At 41.3% G+C, this 22,706-nt stretch overlaps 1 protein-coding gene across 1 annotated transcript in view; it reads right to left on the bottom strand.

Moving 5' to 3' along the window:
• Positions 1–10,809: 10,809 nt before the first annotated feature.
• LOC138850966 (uncharacterized) overlaps positions 10,810–22,706 on the bottom strand; it is a 48,365-nt gene continuing 36,468 nt past the window's right edge. Inside the window, exons 4-5 of the mRNA XM_070080959.1 lie at positions 21,738–22,016; positions 10,810–11,003 (exon numbers count right to left, since the gene is read on the bottom strand). Of these exons, the coding sequence (XP_069937060.1) occupies positions 10,810–11,003; positions 21,738–22,016 (473 nt within the window). The remainder of the gene's footprint in view (positions 11,004–21,737; positions 22,017–22,706) is intronic.

Here is a 22,706-nt window from a genome sequence, read left to right as displayed (position 1 = left end):
GTGCTTAAGTGCTGTCTAGACCCTAGTCTAGTGTGTAAGCCACTGGGACAGTGTGTAAGCCACTGGGACAGTGTGTAAGTCACTGGGCCAGTGTGTAAGTCACTGGGCCAGTGTGTAAGTCACTGGGCCAGTGTGTAAGTCACTGGGACAGTGTGTAAGCCACTGGGACAGTGTGTAAGTCACTGGGCCAGTGTGTAAGTCACTGGGCCAGTGTGTAAGTCACTGGGCCAGTGTGTAAGTCACTGGGCCAGTGTGTAAGTCACTGGGCCAGTGTGTAAGTCACTGGGCCAGTGTGTAAGTCACTGGGCCAGTGTGTAAGTCACTGGGACAGTGTGTAAGCCACTGGGACAGTGTGTAAGTCACTGGGCCAGTGTGTAAGTCACTGGGCCAGTGTGTAAGTCACTGGGCCAGTGTGTAAGTCACTGGGCCAGTGTGTAAGTCACTGGGCCAGTGTGTAAGCCACTGGGACAGTGTGTAAGCCACTGGGACAGTGTGTAAGTCACTGGGCCAGTGTGTAAGTCACTGGGCCAGTGTGTAAGTCACTGGGCCAGTGTGTAAGTCACTGGGCCAGTGTGTAAGTCACTGGGACAGTGTGTAAGCCACTGGGACAGTGTGTAAGTCACTGGGCCAGTGTGTAAGTCACTGGGCCAGTGTGTAAGTCACTGGGCCAGTGTGTAAGTCACTGGGCCAGTGTGTAAGTCACTGGGACAGTGTGTAAGTCACTGGGACAGTGTGTAAGTCACTGGGACAGTGTGTAAGTCACTGGGACAGTGTGTAAGTCACTGGGACAGTGTGTAAGTCACTGGGCCAGTGTGTAAGTCACTGGGCCAGTGTGTAAGTCACTGGGCCAGTGTGTAAGTCACTGGGCCAGTGTGTAAGTCACTGGGCCAGTGTGTAAGTCACTGGGCCAGTGTGTAAGCCACTGGGACAGTGTGTAAGTCACTGGGCCAGTGTGTAAGTCACTGGGACAGTGTGTAAGTCACTGGGACAGTGTGTAAGTCACTGGGCCAGTGTGTAAGTCACTGGGCCAGTGTATGTATATCACTGTATGATATACATGTATATCACTGTATGATATACATGTATAATACTGTATGATATACATGTATACCACTGTATGATATACATGTATATCACTGTATGATATACATGTATATCACTGTATGATATACATGTATAATACTGTATGATATACATGTATACCACTGTATGATATACATGTATATCACTGTATGACATACATGTATATCACTGTATGATATACATGTATATCACTGTATGATATACATGTATATCACTGTATGATATACATGTATATCACTGTATGATATACATCTATACCACTGTATGATATACATGTAAATCACTGTATGATATACATGTATATCACTGTATGATATACATGTATATCACTGTATGATATACATGTATATCACTGTATGATATACATCTATACCACTGTATGATATACATGTATACCACTGTATGATATACATGTATATCACTGTATGATATACATGTATATCACTGTATGATATACATGTATAATACTGTATGATATACATGTATACCACTGTATGATATACATGTATACCACTGTATGATATACATGTATACCACTGTATGATATACATGTATACCACTGTATGATATACATGTATACCACTGTATGATATACATGTATATCACTGTATGATATACATGTATATCATTGTATGATATACATGTATACCACTGTATGATATACATGTATATCACTGTATGATATACATGTATACCACTGTATGATATACATGTATACCACTGTATGATATACATGTATACCACTGTATGATATACATGTATACCACTGTATGATATACATGTATATGTATGAGATACACTGTATGAGATACATGTATATCATTGTATGATATACATGTATACCACTGTATGATATACATGTATATCACTGTATGATATACATGTATACCACTGTATGATATACATGTATATCACTGTATGATATACATGTATAATATTGTATGATATACATGTATACCACTGTATGATATACATGTATACCACTGTATGATATACATGTATACCACTGTATGATATACATGTATACCACTGTATGATATACATGTATATCACTGTATGATATACATGTATATCACTGTATGATATACATGTATATCACTGTATGATATACATGTATACCACTGTATGATATACATGTATACCACTGTATGATATACATGTATATCACTGTATGATATACATGTATACCACTGTATGATATACATGTATACCACTGTATGATATACATGTATACCACTGTATGATATACATGTATACCACTGTATGATATACATGTATACCACTGTATGATATACATGTATACCACTCTATGATATACATGTATACCACTGTATGATATACATGTATATCACTGTATGATATACATGTATATCATTGTATGATATACATGTATACCACTGTATGATATACATGTATATCACTGTATGATATACATGTATACCACTGTATGATATACATGTATATCACTGTATGATATACATGTATAATATTGTATGATATACATGTATACCACTGTATGATATACATGTATACCACTGTATGATATACATGTATATCACTGTATGATATACATGTATATCACTGTATGATATACATGTATATCACTGTATGATATACATGTATACCACTGTATGATATACATGTATACCACTGTATGATATACATGTATATCACTGTATGATATACATGTATACCACTGTATGATATACATGTATACCACTGTATGATATACATGTATACCACTGTATGATATACATGTATATCACTGTATGATATACATGTATATCACTGTATGATACATAACACAGGCGGCAAATTACCCTAAATGGGACATATTACTTCGAAATTTGGAAATATACCTTAAATGGGTAAAATGCCCCAAAATGGGGTAAATTACCCCAAATGGGGAAAATTAAAAATTCTGAGTTAATGAATGTTTAATAAACTTGTAAATAAAACTGTAGTTTAATTTTTCATTTTATTATATTATCAATTTTTTGTTTTATATTAAAAGTTGGTTTATCATGTATAAAACATACTTAATAGCTTGTATGTCTGTATGACTGTATGACTGTATGACTGTATGACTGTATGACTGTATGACTGTATGACTGTATTCTTCATATTTTAAATTTCAATGTTCCTTGCGTTTTGCTGATTTTCTGGACTTTCAGGTGTTTTGGGGTATCGGGAAGATGGAAGTATCGGGAAGATGACAATATCGGGAAGATGGAAGGGAAGATGGAAGTATCGGGAAGATGGCAGTATCGGGAAGATAGAGGAAATACATTGAGAAACTGTTAAATGTTTATGAAGATAGGGCAGCTGTGATTTCGTTCATTGGACAGGGAGGTACAACATCTTGTAGGAGCGAGGAAGAGTCAGGTGTGAGTGTTGGGAGGTGTGTGTGAGGCAGTTAATTCACCGACTTCTGAGTTAAACAGGGAGGTACAACATATTGTAGGAGCGAGGAAGAGTCAGGTGTGAGTGTTGGGAGGTGTGTGTGAGGCAGTTAATTCACCGACTTCTGAGTTAAACAGGGAGGTACAACATCTTGTAGGAGCGAGGAAGAGTCAGGTGTGAGTGTTGGGAGGTGTGTGTGAAGCAGTTAATTCACCGACTTCTGAGTTAAACAGGGAGGTACAACATCTTGTAGGAGCGAGGAAGAGTCAGGTGTGAGTGTTGGGAGGTGTGTGTGAGGCAGTTAATTCACCGACTTCTGAGTTAAACAGGGAGGTACAACATCTTGTAGGAGCGAGGAAGAGTCAGGTGTGAGTGTTGGGAGGTGTGTGTGAGGCAGTTAATTCACCGACTTCTGAGTTAAACAGGGAGGTACAACATCCTGTAGGAGCGAGGAAGAGTCAGGTGTGAGTGTTGGGAGGTGTGTGTGAGGCAGTTAATTCACCGACCTCTGAGTTAAACAGGGAGGTACAACATCTTGTAGGAGCGAGGAAGAGTCAGGTGTGAGTGTTGGGAGGTGTGTGTGAGGCAGTTAATTCACCGACTTCTGAGTTAAACAGAGAGGTACAACATCTTGTAGGAGCGAGGAAGAGTCAGGTGTGAGTGTTGGGAGGTGTGGGTGAGGCAGTTAATTCACCGACCTCTGAGTTAAACAGGGAGGTACAACATCTTGTAGGAGCGAGGAAGAGTCAGGTGTGAGTGTTGGGAGGTGTGTGTGAGGCAGTTAATTCACCGACCTCTGAGTAAAACAGGGAGGTACAACATCTTGTAGGAGCGAGGAAGAGTCAGGTGTGAGTGTTGGGAGGTGTGGGTGAGGCAGTTAATTCACCGACCTCTGAGTTAAACATGGAGGTACAACATCTTGTAGGAGCGAGGAAGAGTCAGGTGTGAGTGTTGGGAGGTGTGTGTGAGGCAGTTAATTCACCGACCTCTGAGTTAAACAATCTACTCAGAGTTTAATTATCTTACATTTGGAAGCTAAAACATCGAGATGGTACATCAAGTCATCTTCTGGGCCACTTTCTGCCGACTGACCCGACTTCCTCTTCCGGAATGTTGTTTCTTCTTCTCACTTGACATTATAATTATTATTATTATTATTATTATTATTATTATTATTATTATGATTATTATTATTATTATTAAGATAAATACGGGAAAATTAAAAAATATTCCACACCTACTGTATGGGCGAGACTTTTGATCAGTAAAGCCACCCAACTGTTCCTGTGTCTTAATGTTCAACTTTAGGTATTTTATACCATTATACAACACCTGTAATAAATTATGCAATAACTGTAGTAAATTATACAGCAACCACAGTAAATTAGACAATAACTGCAGTAAATTATACAATAACAGCAGTAAATTATACAATAATAGCAGTAAATTATTCAATAACTGCAGTAAATTATACAACAACAGCAGTAAATTATACAATAATAGCAGTAAATTATACAATAACTGCAGTAAATTATACAATAACAGCAGTAAATTATACAAAACCTATAATAAATTATACAATAAGTGCAGTAAATTATACAATAACTGCAGTAAATTATACAATAACAGCAGTAAATTATTCAATAACTGCAGTAAATTATACAATAACAGCAGTAAATTGTTCAATAACTGCAGTAAATTATACAATAACTGCAGTAAATTATACAACAGCAGTAAATTATTCAATAACTGCAGTAAATTATACAATAACAGCAGTAAATTATACAATAAGTGCAGTAAATTATACAACAACAGCAGTAAATTATTCAATAACTGCAGTAAATTATACAATAACAACAGTAAATTGTTCAATAACTGCAGTAAATTATACAATAACAGCAGTAAATTATTCAATAACTGCAGTAAATAACACAATAACAGCAGTAAATTATACAATAACTGCAGTAAATTATACTATAACTGCAGTAAATTATACAATAACTGCAGTAAATTATACAATAACTGCAGTAAATTATACAACAACAGCAGTAAATTGTTCATTAACTGCAGTAAATTATACAATAACAGCAGTAAATTATTCAATAACTGCAGTAAATTATACAATAACAGCAGTAAATTATACAATAACTGCAGTAAATTATACAATAACTGCAGTAAATTATACAATAACAGCAGTAAATTATTCAATAACTGCAGTAAATTATACAATAACTGCATTAAATTATACAATATCAGCAGTAAATTATACAATAACTGCAGTAAATTATGCTATAACTGCAGTAAATTATACAATAACTGCAGTAAATTATACAATAACTGCAGTAAATTATACAACAACAGCAGTAAATTGTTCATTAACTGCAGTAAATTATACAATAACAGCAGTAAATTATTCAATAACTGCAGTAAATTATACAATAACAGCAGTAAATTATACAATAACTGCAGTAAATTATACAATAACTGCAGTAAATTATACAATAACAGCAGTAAATTATTCAATAACTGCAGTAAATTATACAATAACTGCAGTAAATTATACAATAACAGCAGTAAATTATACAATAACTGCAGTAAATTATACAATAACAGCAGTAAATTATACAATAACTGCAGTAAATTATACAATAACAGCAGTAAATTATATAAAACCTATAACAAATTATACAATCAGTGCAGTAAATTATACAATAACTGCAGTAAATTATACAATAACTGCAGTAAATTATACAACAACAGCAGTAAATTGTTTAATAACTGCAGTAAATTATACAATAACAGCAGTAAATTATTCAATAACTGCAGTAAATTATACAATAACAGCAGTAAATTATACAATAACTGCAGTAAATTATACAATAACTGCAGTAAATTATACAATAACTGCAGTAAATTATACAATAACTGCAGTAAATTATACAATAACTGCAGTAAATTATACAACAACAGCAGTAAATTGTTTAATAACTGCAGTAAATTATACAACAACAGCAGTAAATTGTTCAATAACTGCAGTAAATTATACAATAACAGCAGTAAATTATTCAATAACTGCAGTAAATTATACAATAACAGCAGTAAATTATACAATAACTGCAGTAAATTATACAATAACTGCAGTAAATTATACAATAACAGCAGTAAATTATTCAATAACTGCAGTAAATTATACAATAACTGCAGTAAATTATACAATAACAGCAGTAAATTATACAATAACTGCAGTAAATTATACAATAACAGCAGTAAATTATACAATAACTGCAGTAAATTATACAATAACCGCAGTAAATTATTCAATAACTGCAGTAAATTATACAATAACTGCAGTAAATTATACAATAACAGCAGTAAATTATATAAAACCTATAATAAATTATACAATCAGTGCAGTAAATTATACAATAACTGCAGTAACTTATACAATAACTGCAGTAAATTATACAACAACAGCAGTAAATTGTTCAATAACTGCAGTAAATTATACAATAACAGCAGTAAATTATTCAATAACTGCAGTAAATTATACAATAACAGCAGTAAATTGTTCAATAACTGCAGTAAATTATACAATAACTGCAGCAAATTATACAATAACAGCAGTAAATTATTCAATTACTGCAGTAAATTATACAATAACTGCAGTAAATTATACAATAACAGCAGTAAATTATATAAAACCTATAATAAATTATACAATCAGTGCAGTAAATTATACAATAACTGCAGTAAATTATACAATAACTGCAGTAAATTATACAACAACAGCAGTAAATTGTTCAATAACTGCAGTAAATTATACAATAACAGCAATAAATTATTCAATAACTGCAGTAAATTATACAATAACAGCAGTAAATTATACAATAACTGCAGTAAATTATACAATAACTGCAGTAAATTATACAATAACTGCAGTAACTTATACAATAACTGCAGTAAATTATACAACAACAGCAGTAAATTGTTCAATAACTGCAGTAAATTATACAATAACAGCAGTAAATTATTCAATAACTGCAGTAAATTATACAATAACAGCAGTAAATTATACAATAACTGCAGTAAATTATACAATAACTGCAGTAAATTATACAATAACTGCAGTAAATTATACAATAACTGCAGTAAATTATACAATAACTGCAGTAAATTATACAACAACAGCAGTAAATTATTCAATAACTGCAGTAAATTATACAATAACAGCAGTAAATTGTTCAATAACTGCAGTAAATTATACAATAACTGCAGTAAATTATACAATAACAGCAGTAAATTATATATAACCTATAATAAATTATACAATCAGTGCAGTAAATTATACAATAACTGCAGTAAATTATACAATAACTGCAGTAAATTATACAAGAACAGCAGTAAATTGTTCAATAACTGCAGTAAATTATACAATAACAGCAGTAAATTATTCAATAACTGCAGTAAATTATACAATAACTGCAGTAAATTATACAATAACTGCAGTAAATTATACAATACCTGCAGTAAATTATACAACAACAGCAGTAAATTGTTCAATAACTGCAGTAAATTATACAATAACAACAGTAAATTGTTCAATAACTGCAGTAAATTATACAATAACCGCAGTAAATTATACAATAACAGCAGTAAATTATATAAAACCTATAATAAATTATACAATCAGTGCAGTAAATTATACAATAACTGCAGTAAATTATACAATAACTGCAGTAAATTATACAAGAACAGCAGTAAATTGTTCAATAACTGCAGTAAATTATACAATAACAGCAGTAAATTATTCAATAACTGCAGTAAATTATACTATAACTGCAGTAAATTATACAATAACTGCAGTAAATTATACAATACCTGCAGTAAATTATACAACAACAGCAGTAAATTGTTCAATAACTGCAGTAAATTATACAATAACAGCAGTAAATTATTCAATAACTGCAGTAAATTATACAATAACAGCAGTAAATTATACAATAACTGCGGTAAATTATACAATAACTGCAGTAAATTATACAATAACAGCAGTAAATTATTCAATAACTGCAGTAAATTATACAATAACTGCAGTAAATTATACAATAACAGCAGTAAATTATACAATAACTGCAGTAAATTATACAAAAACAGCAGTAAATTATTCAATAACTGCAGTAAATTATACAATAACTGCAGTAAATTATACAATAACAGCAGTAAATTATACAATAACTGCAGTAAATTATGCAATAACAGCAGTAAATTATTCAATAACTGCAGTAAATTATGCAAAACCTATAATAAATTATACAATCAGTGCAGTAAATTATACAATAACTGCAGTAAATTATACGATAACTACAGTAAATTTTACAATAACTACAGTAAATTATACAGTAACTAGAATAAATTATAATAACTACGTTATTTGTTATGTATGTGTTACCACAGATACTTTGTGTTACTTTCTGGTCGTCATTTATTTCTGTTATCTTGAGAAGCTTTAGTTAAATTTGTCGGATCATTGTTAGTTGTTAGTTAGTTGTGGTCGTTCTAGGTAACTTACACTATGTCGGATCATTGTTAGTTGTTAGTTAGTTGTGGTCGTTCTAGGTAACTTACACTATGTCGGATCATTGTTAGTTGTTAGTTAGTTGTGGTCGTTCTAGGTAACTTACACTATGTCGGATCATTGTTAGTTGTGGTCGTTCTAGGTAACTTACACTATGTCAGATCATTGTTAGTTGTTAGTTAGTTGTGGTCGTTCTAGGTAACTTACACTATGTCGGATCATTGTATTTTGAGTTAGTTGTGGTCGTTCTAGGTAACTTACACTATGTCGGATCATTGTTAGTTGTTAGTTAGTTGTGGTCGTTCTAGGTAACTTACACTATGTCGGATCATTGTTAGTTGTTAGTTAGTTGTGGTCGTTCTAGGTAACTTACACTATGTCGGATCATTGTTAGTTGTGGTCGTTCTAGGTAACTTACACTATGTCGGATCATTGTTAGTTGTTAGTTAGTTGTGGTCGTTCTAGGTAACTTACACTATGTCGGATCATTGTATTTCGAGTTAGTTGTGGTCGTTCTAGGTAACTTTCACTATGTCGGATCATTGTATTTTGAGTTAGTTGTGGTCGTTCTAGGTAACTTACACTATGTCGGATCATTGTTAGTTGTTAGTTAGTTGTGGTCGTTCTAGGTAACTTACACTGTGTCGGATCATTGTTAGTTGTTAGTTAGTTGTGGTCGTTCTAGGTAACTTACACTATGTCTGATCATTGTTAGTTGTTAGTTAGTTGTGGTCGTTCTAGGTAACTTACACTATGTCGGATCATTGTTAGTTGTGGTCGTTCTAGGTAACTTACACTATGTATCATAATTGTACTTATGTGTACCTGTGCCTAGATAAACTTATTCTAGGTCACCTAACTTTCTTTCCTGTAATAAACTATGTCTAGTATTTTCTAGTTGCATGATGTGTTGGTTGCTAGTTGAACTAGAGAGAATACTTTTGTTGCATGATGGTATACTGTCTGATGTTATTTAAGACAGAATGTTATATTTGTGCAGTATTGATACTGGGTGATTGTCCCGTCTGTTATCTTAGTTTGTTCTTCCTCTGGTAAATAAAACGGACGGTGGTGTCATATTCACGTTGTTGTCGTGTTCCCAATGTCGTTGTTAGAACTTCGACGGAGGGCTGCATCTGCTGTGCTGTCGTGCTATCAATGTCATGGTTGGAACTACGGCCGGAGGGCTGCATCTGCTGTGCTGTCGTGTTGTCAGTGTCGTGGTTGGAACTACGTCCAGAGGGCTGCATTTGCTGTGCTGTCGTGTTGTCAGTGTCGTGGTTGGAACTACGTCCAGAGGGCTGCATCTGCTGTGCTGTCGTGTTGTCAGTGTCGTGGTTGGAACTACGTCCAGAGGGCTGCATCTGCTGTGCTGTCGTGTTCTCAATATCGTTGTTGGAACTACGTCCAGAGGGCTGCATCTGCTGTGCTGTCGTGTTGTCAGTGTCGTGGTTGGAACTACGTCCAGAGGGCTGCATCTGCTGTGCTGTCGTGTTGTCAGTGTCGTTGTTGGAACTACGTCCAGAGGGCTGCATCTGCTGTGCTGTCGTGTTGTCAGTGTCGTGGTTGGAACTACGTCCAGAGGGCTGCATCTGCTGTGCTGTCGTGTTCTCAATGTCGTTGTTGGAACTACGTCCAGAGGGCTGCATCTGCTGTGCTGTCGTGTTGTCAGTGTCGTGGTTGGAACTACGGCCGGAGGGCTGCATCTGCTGTGCTGTCGTGTTGTCAGTGTCGTGGGAGAGGCCATCTTAAATATAGCGACAAATCCAGTTGTTCGGTCGCTCTTGTTCTGTCGTGTTCATTGTGTCATCGTATGAATTGTACACTGTGATGTAGGTAGGAGAATGAGCTGAAAGCTGCCCATAGATCCACTCGTCGTATATGTGTTCTTCCAGAACTACAGTCGACACTGGCGCTGTTTCTGCTGATAACGGAGAATCTCCTGAAAGATGATACAGTTATGTCAGACAAAAGCAATATTTGAACTGAAGAGTATGTGTGTGTGTATAGTCAACATATTGTACTCACCTAATTGTGGTTGCAGGTGTCGATTCAAAGCTCCTAGCCTAGATTCTTCACTGGTCGCTACTAGGTTCTCTCTCTCCCTTCTCTATAAGCTTTATCATACCTCATTTTAAAACTATGTATGGGTACTGCCTCCAATACATCACTTTCCAGACTATTCCAATTCCTGACAACTATATAGCTGATGAAATACTTCCTAACATCCCTCTGGCTCATCTCAGTTATCAGTTTCCATTTGTTTTGTTGTTGTTGTGTCCCATTTCTGGAATATCCTGTTTTTGTCCACCTTGCCAATTCCTCACGGTATTTTATGTCGTTATTGTATCCTCCCTATCTCTCCTGTCCTCCAGTGTCGTCAAGTCGATTTCCCTTAACCTTTCTTCGTTGGACATTTCCTTTAGCTCCGTTACTAGTTTTGCTGCAAACCTTTGTACTTTCTCTAATTTATTGAGGTGTTTGACCAGGTGTGGGTTACAGGCTGGTGCTGCATAATCCAATATGGGTCTGACATGCACGGTGTAGAGAGCCTTGAACGATTCTTCACTGTGGTATTGGAATGGTATTCTCAGGTTTGTCAGGCGCCCATATGCTGGTTGATGTGCACCTCAGGAGATGTGCTCGGTATTATACTCACCCCAAGATCCTTTTCCTTGAGTGAGGTTTGCAGTCTTTGGCCCCCTTGTCTGTACTCTGTCTGTGGTCTTCTTTGCCCTTCCCCGATCTTCACGACTTTGCATCTGGTGAAGTTAAACTCAAGGAGCCAGTTGCTGGACCAGCCTTGCAGCTTGTCCAGGTCCCATTGTAATCCTGTGTGATGCTCATCCGATTTAATTCTCCTCATTAACTTCACGTCATCTGCAAACAGGGACACTTCTGAGTTTATCCCTTCCAGCATGTCATTCACATATAATAGAAATAGTAATGGTCCTAGGAATGACGCCTGTGGAACCCCGCTAGTCACAGGCGCCCACACAGAAGCCTCCTCACTTACCATGACTCGTTGTTGCCTCCCTGTCAAGTATTCTCTGATCTATTGCAGTGCCTTGTGTAGAGCTGTGTTGAAAGCCATCTTGAACTCCAAGAAAAAGCAATCAGCTCACTCCTCTCTCTCCTGTCTTACTTCCATTACCTTATCATAAAACTCCAGTAGTTTTGTGACTCAAGATTTCCCGTCCGTGAAACTGTGCTGATTGTCGTTGATAAGCTTATTCCCTTTTAGGTGCTCCACCACTCTCCTCCTGATAATCTTCTCCATGACTTTGCATACTATACACTGCAGTCTTACTGGACTGTAGTTTAATGCCTCATGTCTATCACCTTAAAAATTGGGACTATATTTGCTGTCTTCTACACCCCAGGTAGTTGCCCAATTTCAGTGGATGTGTTGAAGATTGTTGTTAGTGGTGCTCACAGCATCTCTGGTCCCTCTCTTAGGACTCACGAGAGATGTTGCCAGGTCCCACCGCCTTTGAGGTATCTAGTGTACTTAGCAGTGTCTTCATCCTCGGTTGTGTGTATTTTGTTCTGTACTTAGCTGGGTGTTAGTGGATTGGTGTGGGTCGCATCCTGGGTGTTAGTAGACTGGTGTGGGTCGCATCCTGGGTGTTAAAGGACTGGTGTGGGTCGCATTCTGGGTGTTAGTAGACTGGTGTGGGTCGCATCCTGGGTGTTAAAGGACTGGTGTGGGTCGCATTCTGGGTGTTAGTGGACTGGTGTGGGTGTCAGTGGTACCAGTTACCAGTAACCAGTTACCAGTAGTGTTACGAGTATGGCCATACCAGTTATATTTTATAACAGAATATGCTAATGTTAATATTGTATTATATTATGATTTATTAGCAGTTGTTAATATTGTCATGTAGTGGGAACCCACTAGTGTAAGTGCCGGTTAGCACTTCAGGTACTTAAGTCTCCCTCAGTCACTTGACCAACGTGACGTCGGCTTACCACTCAGTGGTACCGGCAGTAGGTTCACAGCACCTGCTCAGAGTAGGTTCACCACCCTTGCTCAGAGTAGGTTCTCAGCCCTTGCTCTGAGTAGGTTCTCAGCCCTTGCTCTGAGTAGGTTCTCAGCCCTTGCTCTGAGTAGGTTCTCAGCCCTTGCTCTGAGTAGGTTCACAGCCCTTGCTCTGAGTAGGTTCACAGCCCTTGCTCTGAGTAGGTTCACAGCCCTTGCTCTGAGTAGGTTCTCAGCCCTTGCTCCGAGTAGGTTCTCAGCCCTTGCTCTGAGTAGGTTCTCAGCCCTTGCTCTGAGTAGGTTCTCAGCCCTTGCTCTGAGTAGGTTCTCAGCCCTTGCTCAGAGTAGGTTCTCAGCCCTTGCTCTGAGTAGGTTCTCAGCCCTTGCTCTGAGTAGGTTCACAGCCCTTGCTCTGAGTAGGTTCTCAGCCCTTGCTCTGAGTAGGTTCTCAGCCCTTGCTCTGAGTAGGTTCTCAGCCCTTGCTCTGAGTAGGTTCACAGCCCTTGCTCTGAGTAGGTTCACAGCCCTTGCTCTGAGTAGGTTCTCAGCCCTTGCTCTGAGTAGGTTCTCAGCCCTTGCTCTGAGTAGGTTCTCAGCCCTTGCTCTGAGTAGGTTCACAGCCCTTGCTCTGAGTAGGTTCACAGCCCTTGCTCTGAGTAGGTTCTCAGCCCTTGCTCTGAGTAGGTTCTCAGCCCTTGCTCTGAGTAGGTTCTCAGCCCTTGCTCTGAGTAGGTTCTCAGCCCTTGCTCAGAGTAGGTTCTCAGCCCTTGCTCTGAGTAGGTTCTCAGCCCTTGCTCAGAGTAGGTTCTCAGCCCTTGCTCTGAGTAGGTTCTCAGCCCTTGCTCTGAGTAGGTTCACAGCCCTTGCTCTGAGTAGGTTCTCAGCCCTTGCTCTGAGTAGGTTCTCAGCCCTTGCTCTGAGTAGGTTCACAGCCCTTGCTCTGAGTAGGTTCACAGCCCTTGCTCTGAGTAGGTTCTCAGCCCTTGCTCTGAGTAGGTTCTCAGCCCTTGCTCTGAGTAGGTTCTCAGCCCTTGCTCTGAGTAGGTTCTCAGCCGTTGCTCAGAGTAGGTTCTCAGCCCTTGCTCAGAGTAGGTTCTCAGCCCTTGCTCTGAGTAGGTTCTCAGCCCTTGCTCAGAGTAGGTTCTCAGCCCTTGCTCTGAGTAGGTTCTCAGCCCTTGCTCAGAGTAGGTTCTCAGCCCTTGCTCAGAGTAGGTTCTCAGCCCTTGCTCTGAGTAGGTTCTCAGCCCTTGCTCTGAGTAGGTTCTCAGCCCTTGCTCTGAGTAGGTTCACAGCCCTTGCTCTGAGTAGATTCTCAGCCCTTGCTCAGAGTAGGTTCTCAGCCCTTGCTCTGAGTAGGTTCTCAGCCCTTGCTCTGAGTAGGTTCTCAGCCCTTGCTCTGAGTAGGTTCTCAGCCCTTGCTCTGAGTAGGTTCTCAGCCCTTGCTCTGAGTAGGTTCTCAGCCCTTGCTCTGAGTAGGTTCTCAGCCCTTGCTCTGAGTAGGTTCTCAGCCCTTGCTCTGAGTAGGTTCTCAGCCCTTGCTCTGAGTAGGTTCTCAGCCCTTGCTCTGAGTAGGTTCTCAGCCCTTGCTCTGAGTAGGTTCACAGCCCTTGCTCTGAGTAGGTTCTCAGCCCTTGCTCTGAGTAGGTTCTCAGCCCTTGCTCTGAGTAGGTTCTCAGCCCTTGCTCAGAGTAGGTTCTCAGCCCTTGCTCTGAGTAGGTTCTCAGCCCTTGCTCAGAGTAGGTTCTCAGCCCTTGCTCAGAGTAGGTTCACAGCCCTTGCTCTGAGTAGGTTTCCACACACTCTCAGTTTGTTCATACTCTTCTGAGCACATTCAGGCACTCTGCCTTTAATACATTCCCTCGCTCTAGAAGATCACTTAGTCCCAGACAACGTGTACTTTTATGTATAACACTCCAAGAGAGAGAGAGAGAACTTTGTATCATATACTAAGTTTTATATGGATTCTTATATAATGAATATCCCATTTTATTTAGTCGGATCAGTCTTCTAATGAAAATCCCCATATTAAATTGACGTGTGTCTAAGGACAACTAGACGAGAGCTGGATTCGACATATTGTTACGGAAAGGGGCCAAAACAGGCCCATAAACATGGCCCAGGTGTAACAAGTAGTATGACTGGTAACTGGTTACTGGTAACTGTGTAAATCATTGACTGCTATTCATGTTGCTGCTGACCAAAGCATGTTTTTGAACACCGCTCACCCCCTAAGCACTGGTGGGTCAGTCTGAGATAGAGAGCAGAGAGAGGCAGGGCGGCTGATGGTGCTTCCCATACTTTCCGTTATAATTATATGTACTAACCAGCCTACGTGAGTGTTCTTACCCCCATCTACGTTATCGTTATCGAACCCACATGATAAATTGGTGACAGCGGCGTGGGCTTGGATTTACGGGTATTTCCGACGTTAGAAGACTGTTTGTGGGGTGCCGGCAGGTCAGAGGTGAACCGTCTCTGCCACCTCCAGCTAGCCCCTTACCACCCTGTGTCACTCCAACCTGCAAGCCTGTTGCAGCCGTCTTTCAAGCTTCCTGGCTTAGTTCGTGTGCTAATTGCTTCAATCTCCGAGGGGTTGACCCGGATTTTGCAATTAAGCCAGTCAGTAAGCCAGAGTGTGGGAGTGAGACCCCAGTGGAAATAAGTCACTCTGTCTGACTTTTTTGGGTTATCCCAGGTTCTCTACACATATGCTGCTATGTATGATAATTCTATGTAACTGTATTTGTGTATACCTGAATAAACTTACTTACTTACTTACTTACTTAGTCAGCCTGCCTCAGCCTATCATCCAGCCTGTCTCCTGTCATCCACCTGCTCCTTTATGTTGTGTGCATCGTTACACGTCTTCCAGTCAGCCATTGTCGTGGGTTAAGCAAGCATGACAAGCCAGCATCCTAACCCAGCTGAGAGAGAGAAGTAAGCCACGCAAGTTCCTCTGAAGTATTGTCTCCTATATCGCTTTGTGCTCCCAGATAGATGCTGGTAAGAGTGGTTTTCACCATCCCTGTGGCATATTGTGGCTTAGTTAAGCCACCTGGTGTTTTCTTGTGAGTGGTGAGACTGTGCGCCAGTGAGCGCCAGCTAGTTAAGTCACGCTCCCATCACCCACCTGCCACCCACTCCCCACCTCATCTACCTGTGGGTTTTTTTCACCCTTGTACAGGGTCCTAGTACTGTTTTGGCTCACATAATTGGACCGTCTGTGTAAATCATTGACTGCTATTCATGTTGCTGCTGACCATAGCATGTTTTTAAACACCGCTCACCCCCTAAGGACTGGTGGGGCAGTCTGAGATAGAGAGCAGAAAGGGCAGGGCGGCCTGGTGCTTCCCATACTTTCCGGTATGATACAATTGTACGTACTAACCAGCCTACGAGAGTGTTCTTACCCCCATCTACGTTATCGAACCCACAAGACATGGGTCGCATCCTGGGTGTTACTGGACTGGTGTGGGTCACATCCTGGGTGTTAGTGGACTGGTGTGGGTCGCATCCTGGAACAAAACTGACCTAATTTGCTGGAAATGCTGTACATACCAAGGGACTTTCTATATAGTAGTATGTCATAGGTGTCAGCTATGGTCTGTATAAGTTGTATCATGTACTGGCAGTAAATAAAGAAATTAGAATTGTTAATATAATTATTAAGACTGATTAAAGTGAAACACATCAGAATCTGAGGATCTGTCTTTTCCAGACTCAGCCACATAGTGATGGCTGACTCAGCCACATAGTGATGGCTGACTCAGCCACATAGTGATGGCTGACTCAGCCACATAGTGATGGCTGACTCAGCCACATAGTGATGGCTGACTCAGCCACATAGTGATGGCTGACTCAGCCACATAGTGATGGCTGACTCAGCCACATAGTGATGGCTGACTCAGCCACATAGTGATGACTGACTCAGTCACATAGTGATGGCTGACTCAGCCACATAGTGATGGCTGACTCAGCCACATAGTGATGGCTGACTCAGCCACATAGTGATGGCTGACTCAGCCACATAGTGATGGCTGACTCAGCCACATAGTGATGGCTGACTCAGCCACATAGTGATGGCTGACTCAGCCACATAGTGATGGCTGACTCAGCCACATAGTGATGGCTGACTCAGCCACATAGTGATGGCTGACTCAGCCACATAGTGATGGCTGACTCAGCCACATAGTGATGGCTGACTCAGCCACATAGTGATGGCTGACTCAGCCATATAGTGATGGCTGACTCAGCCACATAGTGATGACTGACACAGCCACATAGTGATGGCTGACTTAGTCACATAGTGATGGCTGACTCAGCAACATAGTGATGGCTGACTCAGCCACATAGTGATGACTGACACAGCCACATAGTGATGGCTGACTTAGTCACATAGTGATGGCTGACTCAGCCACATAGTGATGACTGACTCAGCAACATAGTGATGGCTGACTCAACCACATAGTGATGACTGACTCAGCCACATAGTGATGACTGACACAGCCACATAGTGATGACTGACACAGCCACATAGTGATGGCTGACTCAGCCACATAGTGATGGCTGACTCAGCCACATAATGATGGCTGACTCAGCCACATAGTGATGGCTTACTCAGCAACATAGTGATGACTGACACAGCCACATAGTGATGACTGACACAGCCACATAGTGATGGCTGACTCAGCCACATAGTGATGGCTGACTCAGCCACATAGTGATGGCTGACTCAGCAACATAGTGGTGACTGATACAGCCACATAGTGATGGCTGACTCAGCCACATAGTGATGGCTGACACACCCACATAGTGATGACTGACACAGCAACATAGTGATGACTGAAACAGCCACATAGTGATGACTGACACAGCCACATAGTGATGGCTGACTCAGCCACATAGTGATGGCTGACTCAGCCACATAGTGATGACTGACACAGCCACATAGTGATGGCTGACTCAGCCACATAGTGATGGCCGACTCAGCCACATAGTGATGGCTGACTCAGCCACATAGTGATAGCTGACTCAGCAACATAGTGATGACTGACTCAGCCACATAGTGATGGCTGACTCAGCCACATAGTGATGGCTGACTCAGCCACATAGTCATGGCTGACTCAGCCACATAGTGATGGCTGACTCAGCCACATAGTGATGGCTGACTCAGCCACATAGTGATGGCTGACTCAGCCACATAGTGATGGCTGACTCAGCCACATAGTGATGGCTGACTCAGCCACATAGTGATGGCTGACACAGCCACATAGTGATGGCTGACTCAGCCACATAGTGATGGCCGACACAGCCACATAGTGATGGCTGACTCAGCCACATAGTGATGACTGACTCAGCCACATAGTGATGGCTGACTCAGCCACATAATGATGGCTGACTCAGCCACATAGTGATGGCTGACTCAGCAACATAGTGATGACTGACACAGCCACATAGTGATGGCTGACTCAGCCACATAGTGATGGCTGACACAGCCACATAGTGATGACTGACACAGCCACATAGTGATGGCTGACTCAGCAACATAGTGATGACTGACACAGCCACATAGTGATGGCTGACTCAGCAACATAGTGATGACTGACACAGCCACATAGTGATGGCTGACTCAGCAACATAGTGATGACTGACACAGCCACATAGTTATGGCTGACTCAGCCACATAGTGATGGCTGACTCAGCCACATAGTGATGGCTGACTCAGCAATATAGTGATGACTGACACAGCCACATAGTGATGACTGACACAGCCACATAGTGATGGCTGACTCTGCCACATAGTGATGGCTGACTCAGCCACATAGTGATGGCTGACTCAGCAACATAGTGATAACTGATACAGCCACATAGTGATGACTGACTCAGCCACATAGTGATGGCTGACACAGCCACATAGTGATGACTGACATAGCAACATAGTGATGACTGACACAGCCACATAGTGATGGCTGACTCAGCCACATAGTGATGACTGACACAGCCACATAGTGATGGCTGACTCAGCCACATAGCGATGGCTGACTCAGCCACATAGTGATGGCTGACTCAGCAACATAGTGATGACTGACACAGCCACATAGTGATGACTGACACAGCCACATAGTGATGGCTGACACAGCCACATAGTGATGACTGACACAGCCACATAGTGATGGCTGACTCAGAAACATAGTGATAGCTGACTCAGCCACATAGTGATGACTGACACAGCCAAATAGTGATGGCTGACTCAGCCACATAGTGATGGCTGACACAGCCACATAGTGATGGCTGACTCAGCCACATAGTGATGGCTGACTCAGCCACATAGTGATGGCTGACTCAGCCACATAGTGATGGCTGACTCAGCCACATAGTGATGGCTGACTCAGCCACATAGTGATGGCTGACTCAGCCACATAGTGATGGCTGACTCAGCCACATAGTGATGGCTGACACAGCCACATTGTGATGACTGACACAGCTACATAGTGACTGCTGACTTAGCCACATACTAATTGCTGACTCAGCAACATAGTGATGACTGACACAGCCACATAGTGATGGCTGACTCAGCCACATAGTGATGGCTGACTCAGCAATATAGTGATGACTGACACAGCCACATAGTGATGGCTGACTCAGCCACATAGTCATGGCTGACTCAGCCACATAGTGATGGCTGACTCAGCCACACAGTGATGGCTGACTCAGCCACATAGTGATGGCTGACTCAGTCACATAGTGATGGCTGACTCAGCCACATAGTGATGGCGGACTCAGCCACATACTGATGGCTGACTCAGCAACATAGTGATGGCTGACTCAGCCACATAGTGATGGCTGACTCAGCCACATAGTGATGGCTGACTCAGCCACATAGTGATGGCTGACTCAGCCACATAGTGATGGCTGACTCAGCCACATAGTGATGGCTGACTCAGCCACATAGTGATGACTGACACAGCCACATAGTGATGGCTGACTCAGCCACATAGTGATGGCTGACTCAGCCACATAGTGATGACTGACACAGCCACATAGTGATGGCTGACTCAGCCACATAGTGATAGCTGACTCAGCCACATAGTGATGACTGACACAGCCACATAGTGATGGCTGACTCAGCCACATAGTGATGGCTGACACAGCCACATAGTGATGGCTGACTCAGCCACATAGTGATGGCTGACTCAGCCACATAGTGATAGCTGACTCAGTTACATAGTGATGACTGACACAGCCACATAGTGATGACTGACACAGCCACATAGTGATGGCTGACACAGCCACATAGTGATGACTGAACAGCCACATAGTAATGGCTGACACAGCCACATTGTGATGACTGACACAGCTACATAGTGACTGCTGACTTAGCCACATAGTAATTGCTGACTCAGCAACATAGTGATGACTGACACAGCCACATAGTGATGGCTGACTCAGCAACATAGTGATGACTGACACAGCCACATAGGTATGACTGACTCAGCCACATAATGATGGCTGACTCAGCCACATAGTGATGGCTGACTCAGCAATATAGTGATGACTGACACAGCCACATAGTGATGACTGACTCAGCCACATAGTGATGGCTGACTCAGCCACATAGTGATGGCTGACTCAGCAACATAGTGATAACTGAGACAGCCACATAGTGATGGCTGACACAGCCACATAGTGATGACTGACACAGCAACATAGTGATGACTGACACAGCCACATAGTGATGGCTGACTCAGCCACATAGTGATGACTGACACAGCCACATAGTGATGGCTGACTCAGCCACATAGTGATGGCTGACTCAGCCACATAGTGATAGCTGACTCAGCAACATAGTGATGACTGACACAGCCACATAGTGATGACTGACACAGCCACATAGTGATGGCTGACACAGCCACATAGTGATGACTGAAACAGCCACATAGTGATGGCTGACTCAGCCACATAGTGATGGCTGACTCAGCCACATAGTGATGACTGACACAGCCACATAGTGATGGCTGACTCAGCCACATAGTGATAGCTGACTCAGCCACATAGTGATGACTGACACAGCCACATAGTGATGGCTGACTCAGCCACATAGTGATGGCTGACACAGCCACATAGTGATGGCTGACACAGCCACATAGTGATGACTGACACAGCCACATAGTGATGACTGACACAGCCACATACTGATGGCTGACACAGCCACATAGTGATGACTGAAACAGCCACATAGCAATGGTTGACACAGCCACATTGTGATGACTGACACAGCTACATAGTGACTGCTGACTTAGCCACATTGTAATTGCTGACTCAGCCACATAGTGATGGCTGACAGCCATGGTTTTCAAACATTGTCAGCATTATTAACATGATATAAGGAAGCGTGGACGACACCAATCTATCTAGTAGATACAAATGGTTATAATTATAATTTTTAAAGGGGTGGACAAGAGAGCCAGCGGAAGGCTGCCCTGTCCTCCCCGCCTCTTACTCACATGATGACTAAGACACAGGTCTTAGTCGTGATGTGACTAAGACCAGAGTCAGGAAACACTCGGTCTAGTTTCCTGACAAACCTTATATAGACTAACAAGGCACGCACATGAGAGAGTAGAAATATAATATCAAACTTGAATATTCTAGATATTTGTTAGTAAAGTAACTGTTGAAGACGGAGTTACTTACTTTGAGATGACTTCTTCTTGAGATGACATATGTAGACTGCGGTGACTGCCAGTGTCACCATCAACACCACAACAACCACCAACACCATCACTGTTGCTGTGTTGTTACTGGCGCCAGGGGTGACTGTTGCTGTGTTATTAGTGGAGACAGGGGTGATTGTTGCTGTGTTGTTACTGGCGCCAGGGGTGACTGTTGCTGTGTTGTTACTGGCGCCAGGGGTGACTGTTGCTGTGTTATTAGTGGCGCCAGGGGTGATTGTTGCTGCGTTGGTGATGGCAGCTGGATCATTGCAGGTAAAAATAATTAATTAAGTTTATTCAGATAACACAACATATGTGTAGAGAACCTGGGATAACACAACATATGTGTAGAGAACCTGGGATAACACAACATATGTGTAGAGAACCTGGGATAACACAACATATGTGGAGAGAACCTGGGATAACACAACATATGTGTAGAGAACCTGGGATAACACAACATATGTGGAGAGAACCTGGGATAACACAACATATGTGGAGAGAACCTGGGATAACCCAACATATGTGGAGAGAACCTGGGATAACACAACATATGTGGAGAGAACCTGGGATAACACAACATATGTGTAGAGAACCTGGGATAACACAACATATGTGTAGAGAACCTGGGATAACCCAACATATGTGGAGAGAACCTGGGATAACACAACATATGTGTAGAGAACCTGGGATAACACAACATATGTGTAGAGAACCTGGGATAACACAACATATGTGTAGAGAACCTGGGATAACACAACATATATGTAGAGAACCTGGGATAACACAACATATATGTAGACAACCTGGGATAACACAACATATATGTAGAGAACCTGGGATAACACAACATATATGTAGACAACCTGGGATAACACAACATATATGTAGACAACCTGGGATAACACAACATATATGTAGACAACCTGGGATAACACAACATATATGT

This window comes from Cherax quadricarinatus, unplaced genomic scaffold (assembly GCF_038502225.1).
Source record: "Cherax quadricarinatus isolate ZL_2023a unplaced genomic scaffold, ASM3850222v1 Contig1350, whole genome shotgun sequence".
Taxonomy (NCBI): domain Eukaryota; kingdom Metazoa; phylum Arthropoda; class Malacostraca; order Decapoda; family Parastacidae; genus Cherax; species Cherax quadricarinatus.
The sequence above is the reverse complement of the archived record's forward strand: the minus strand, read 5'-3'. Positions and strand labels throughout refer to the sequence as shown.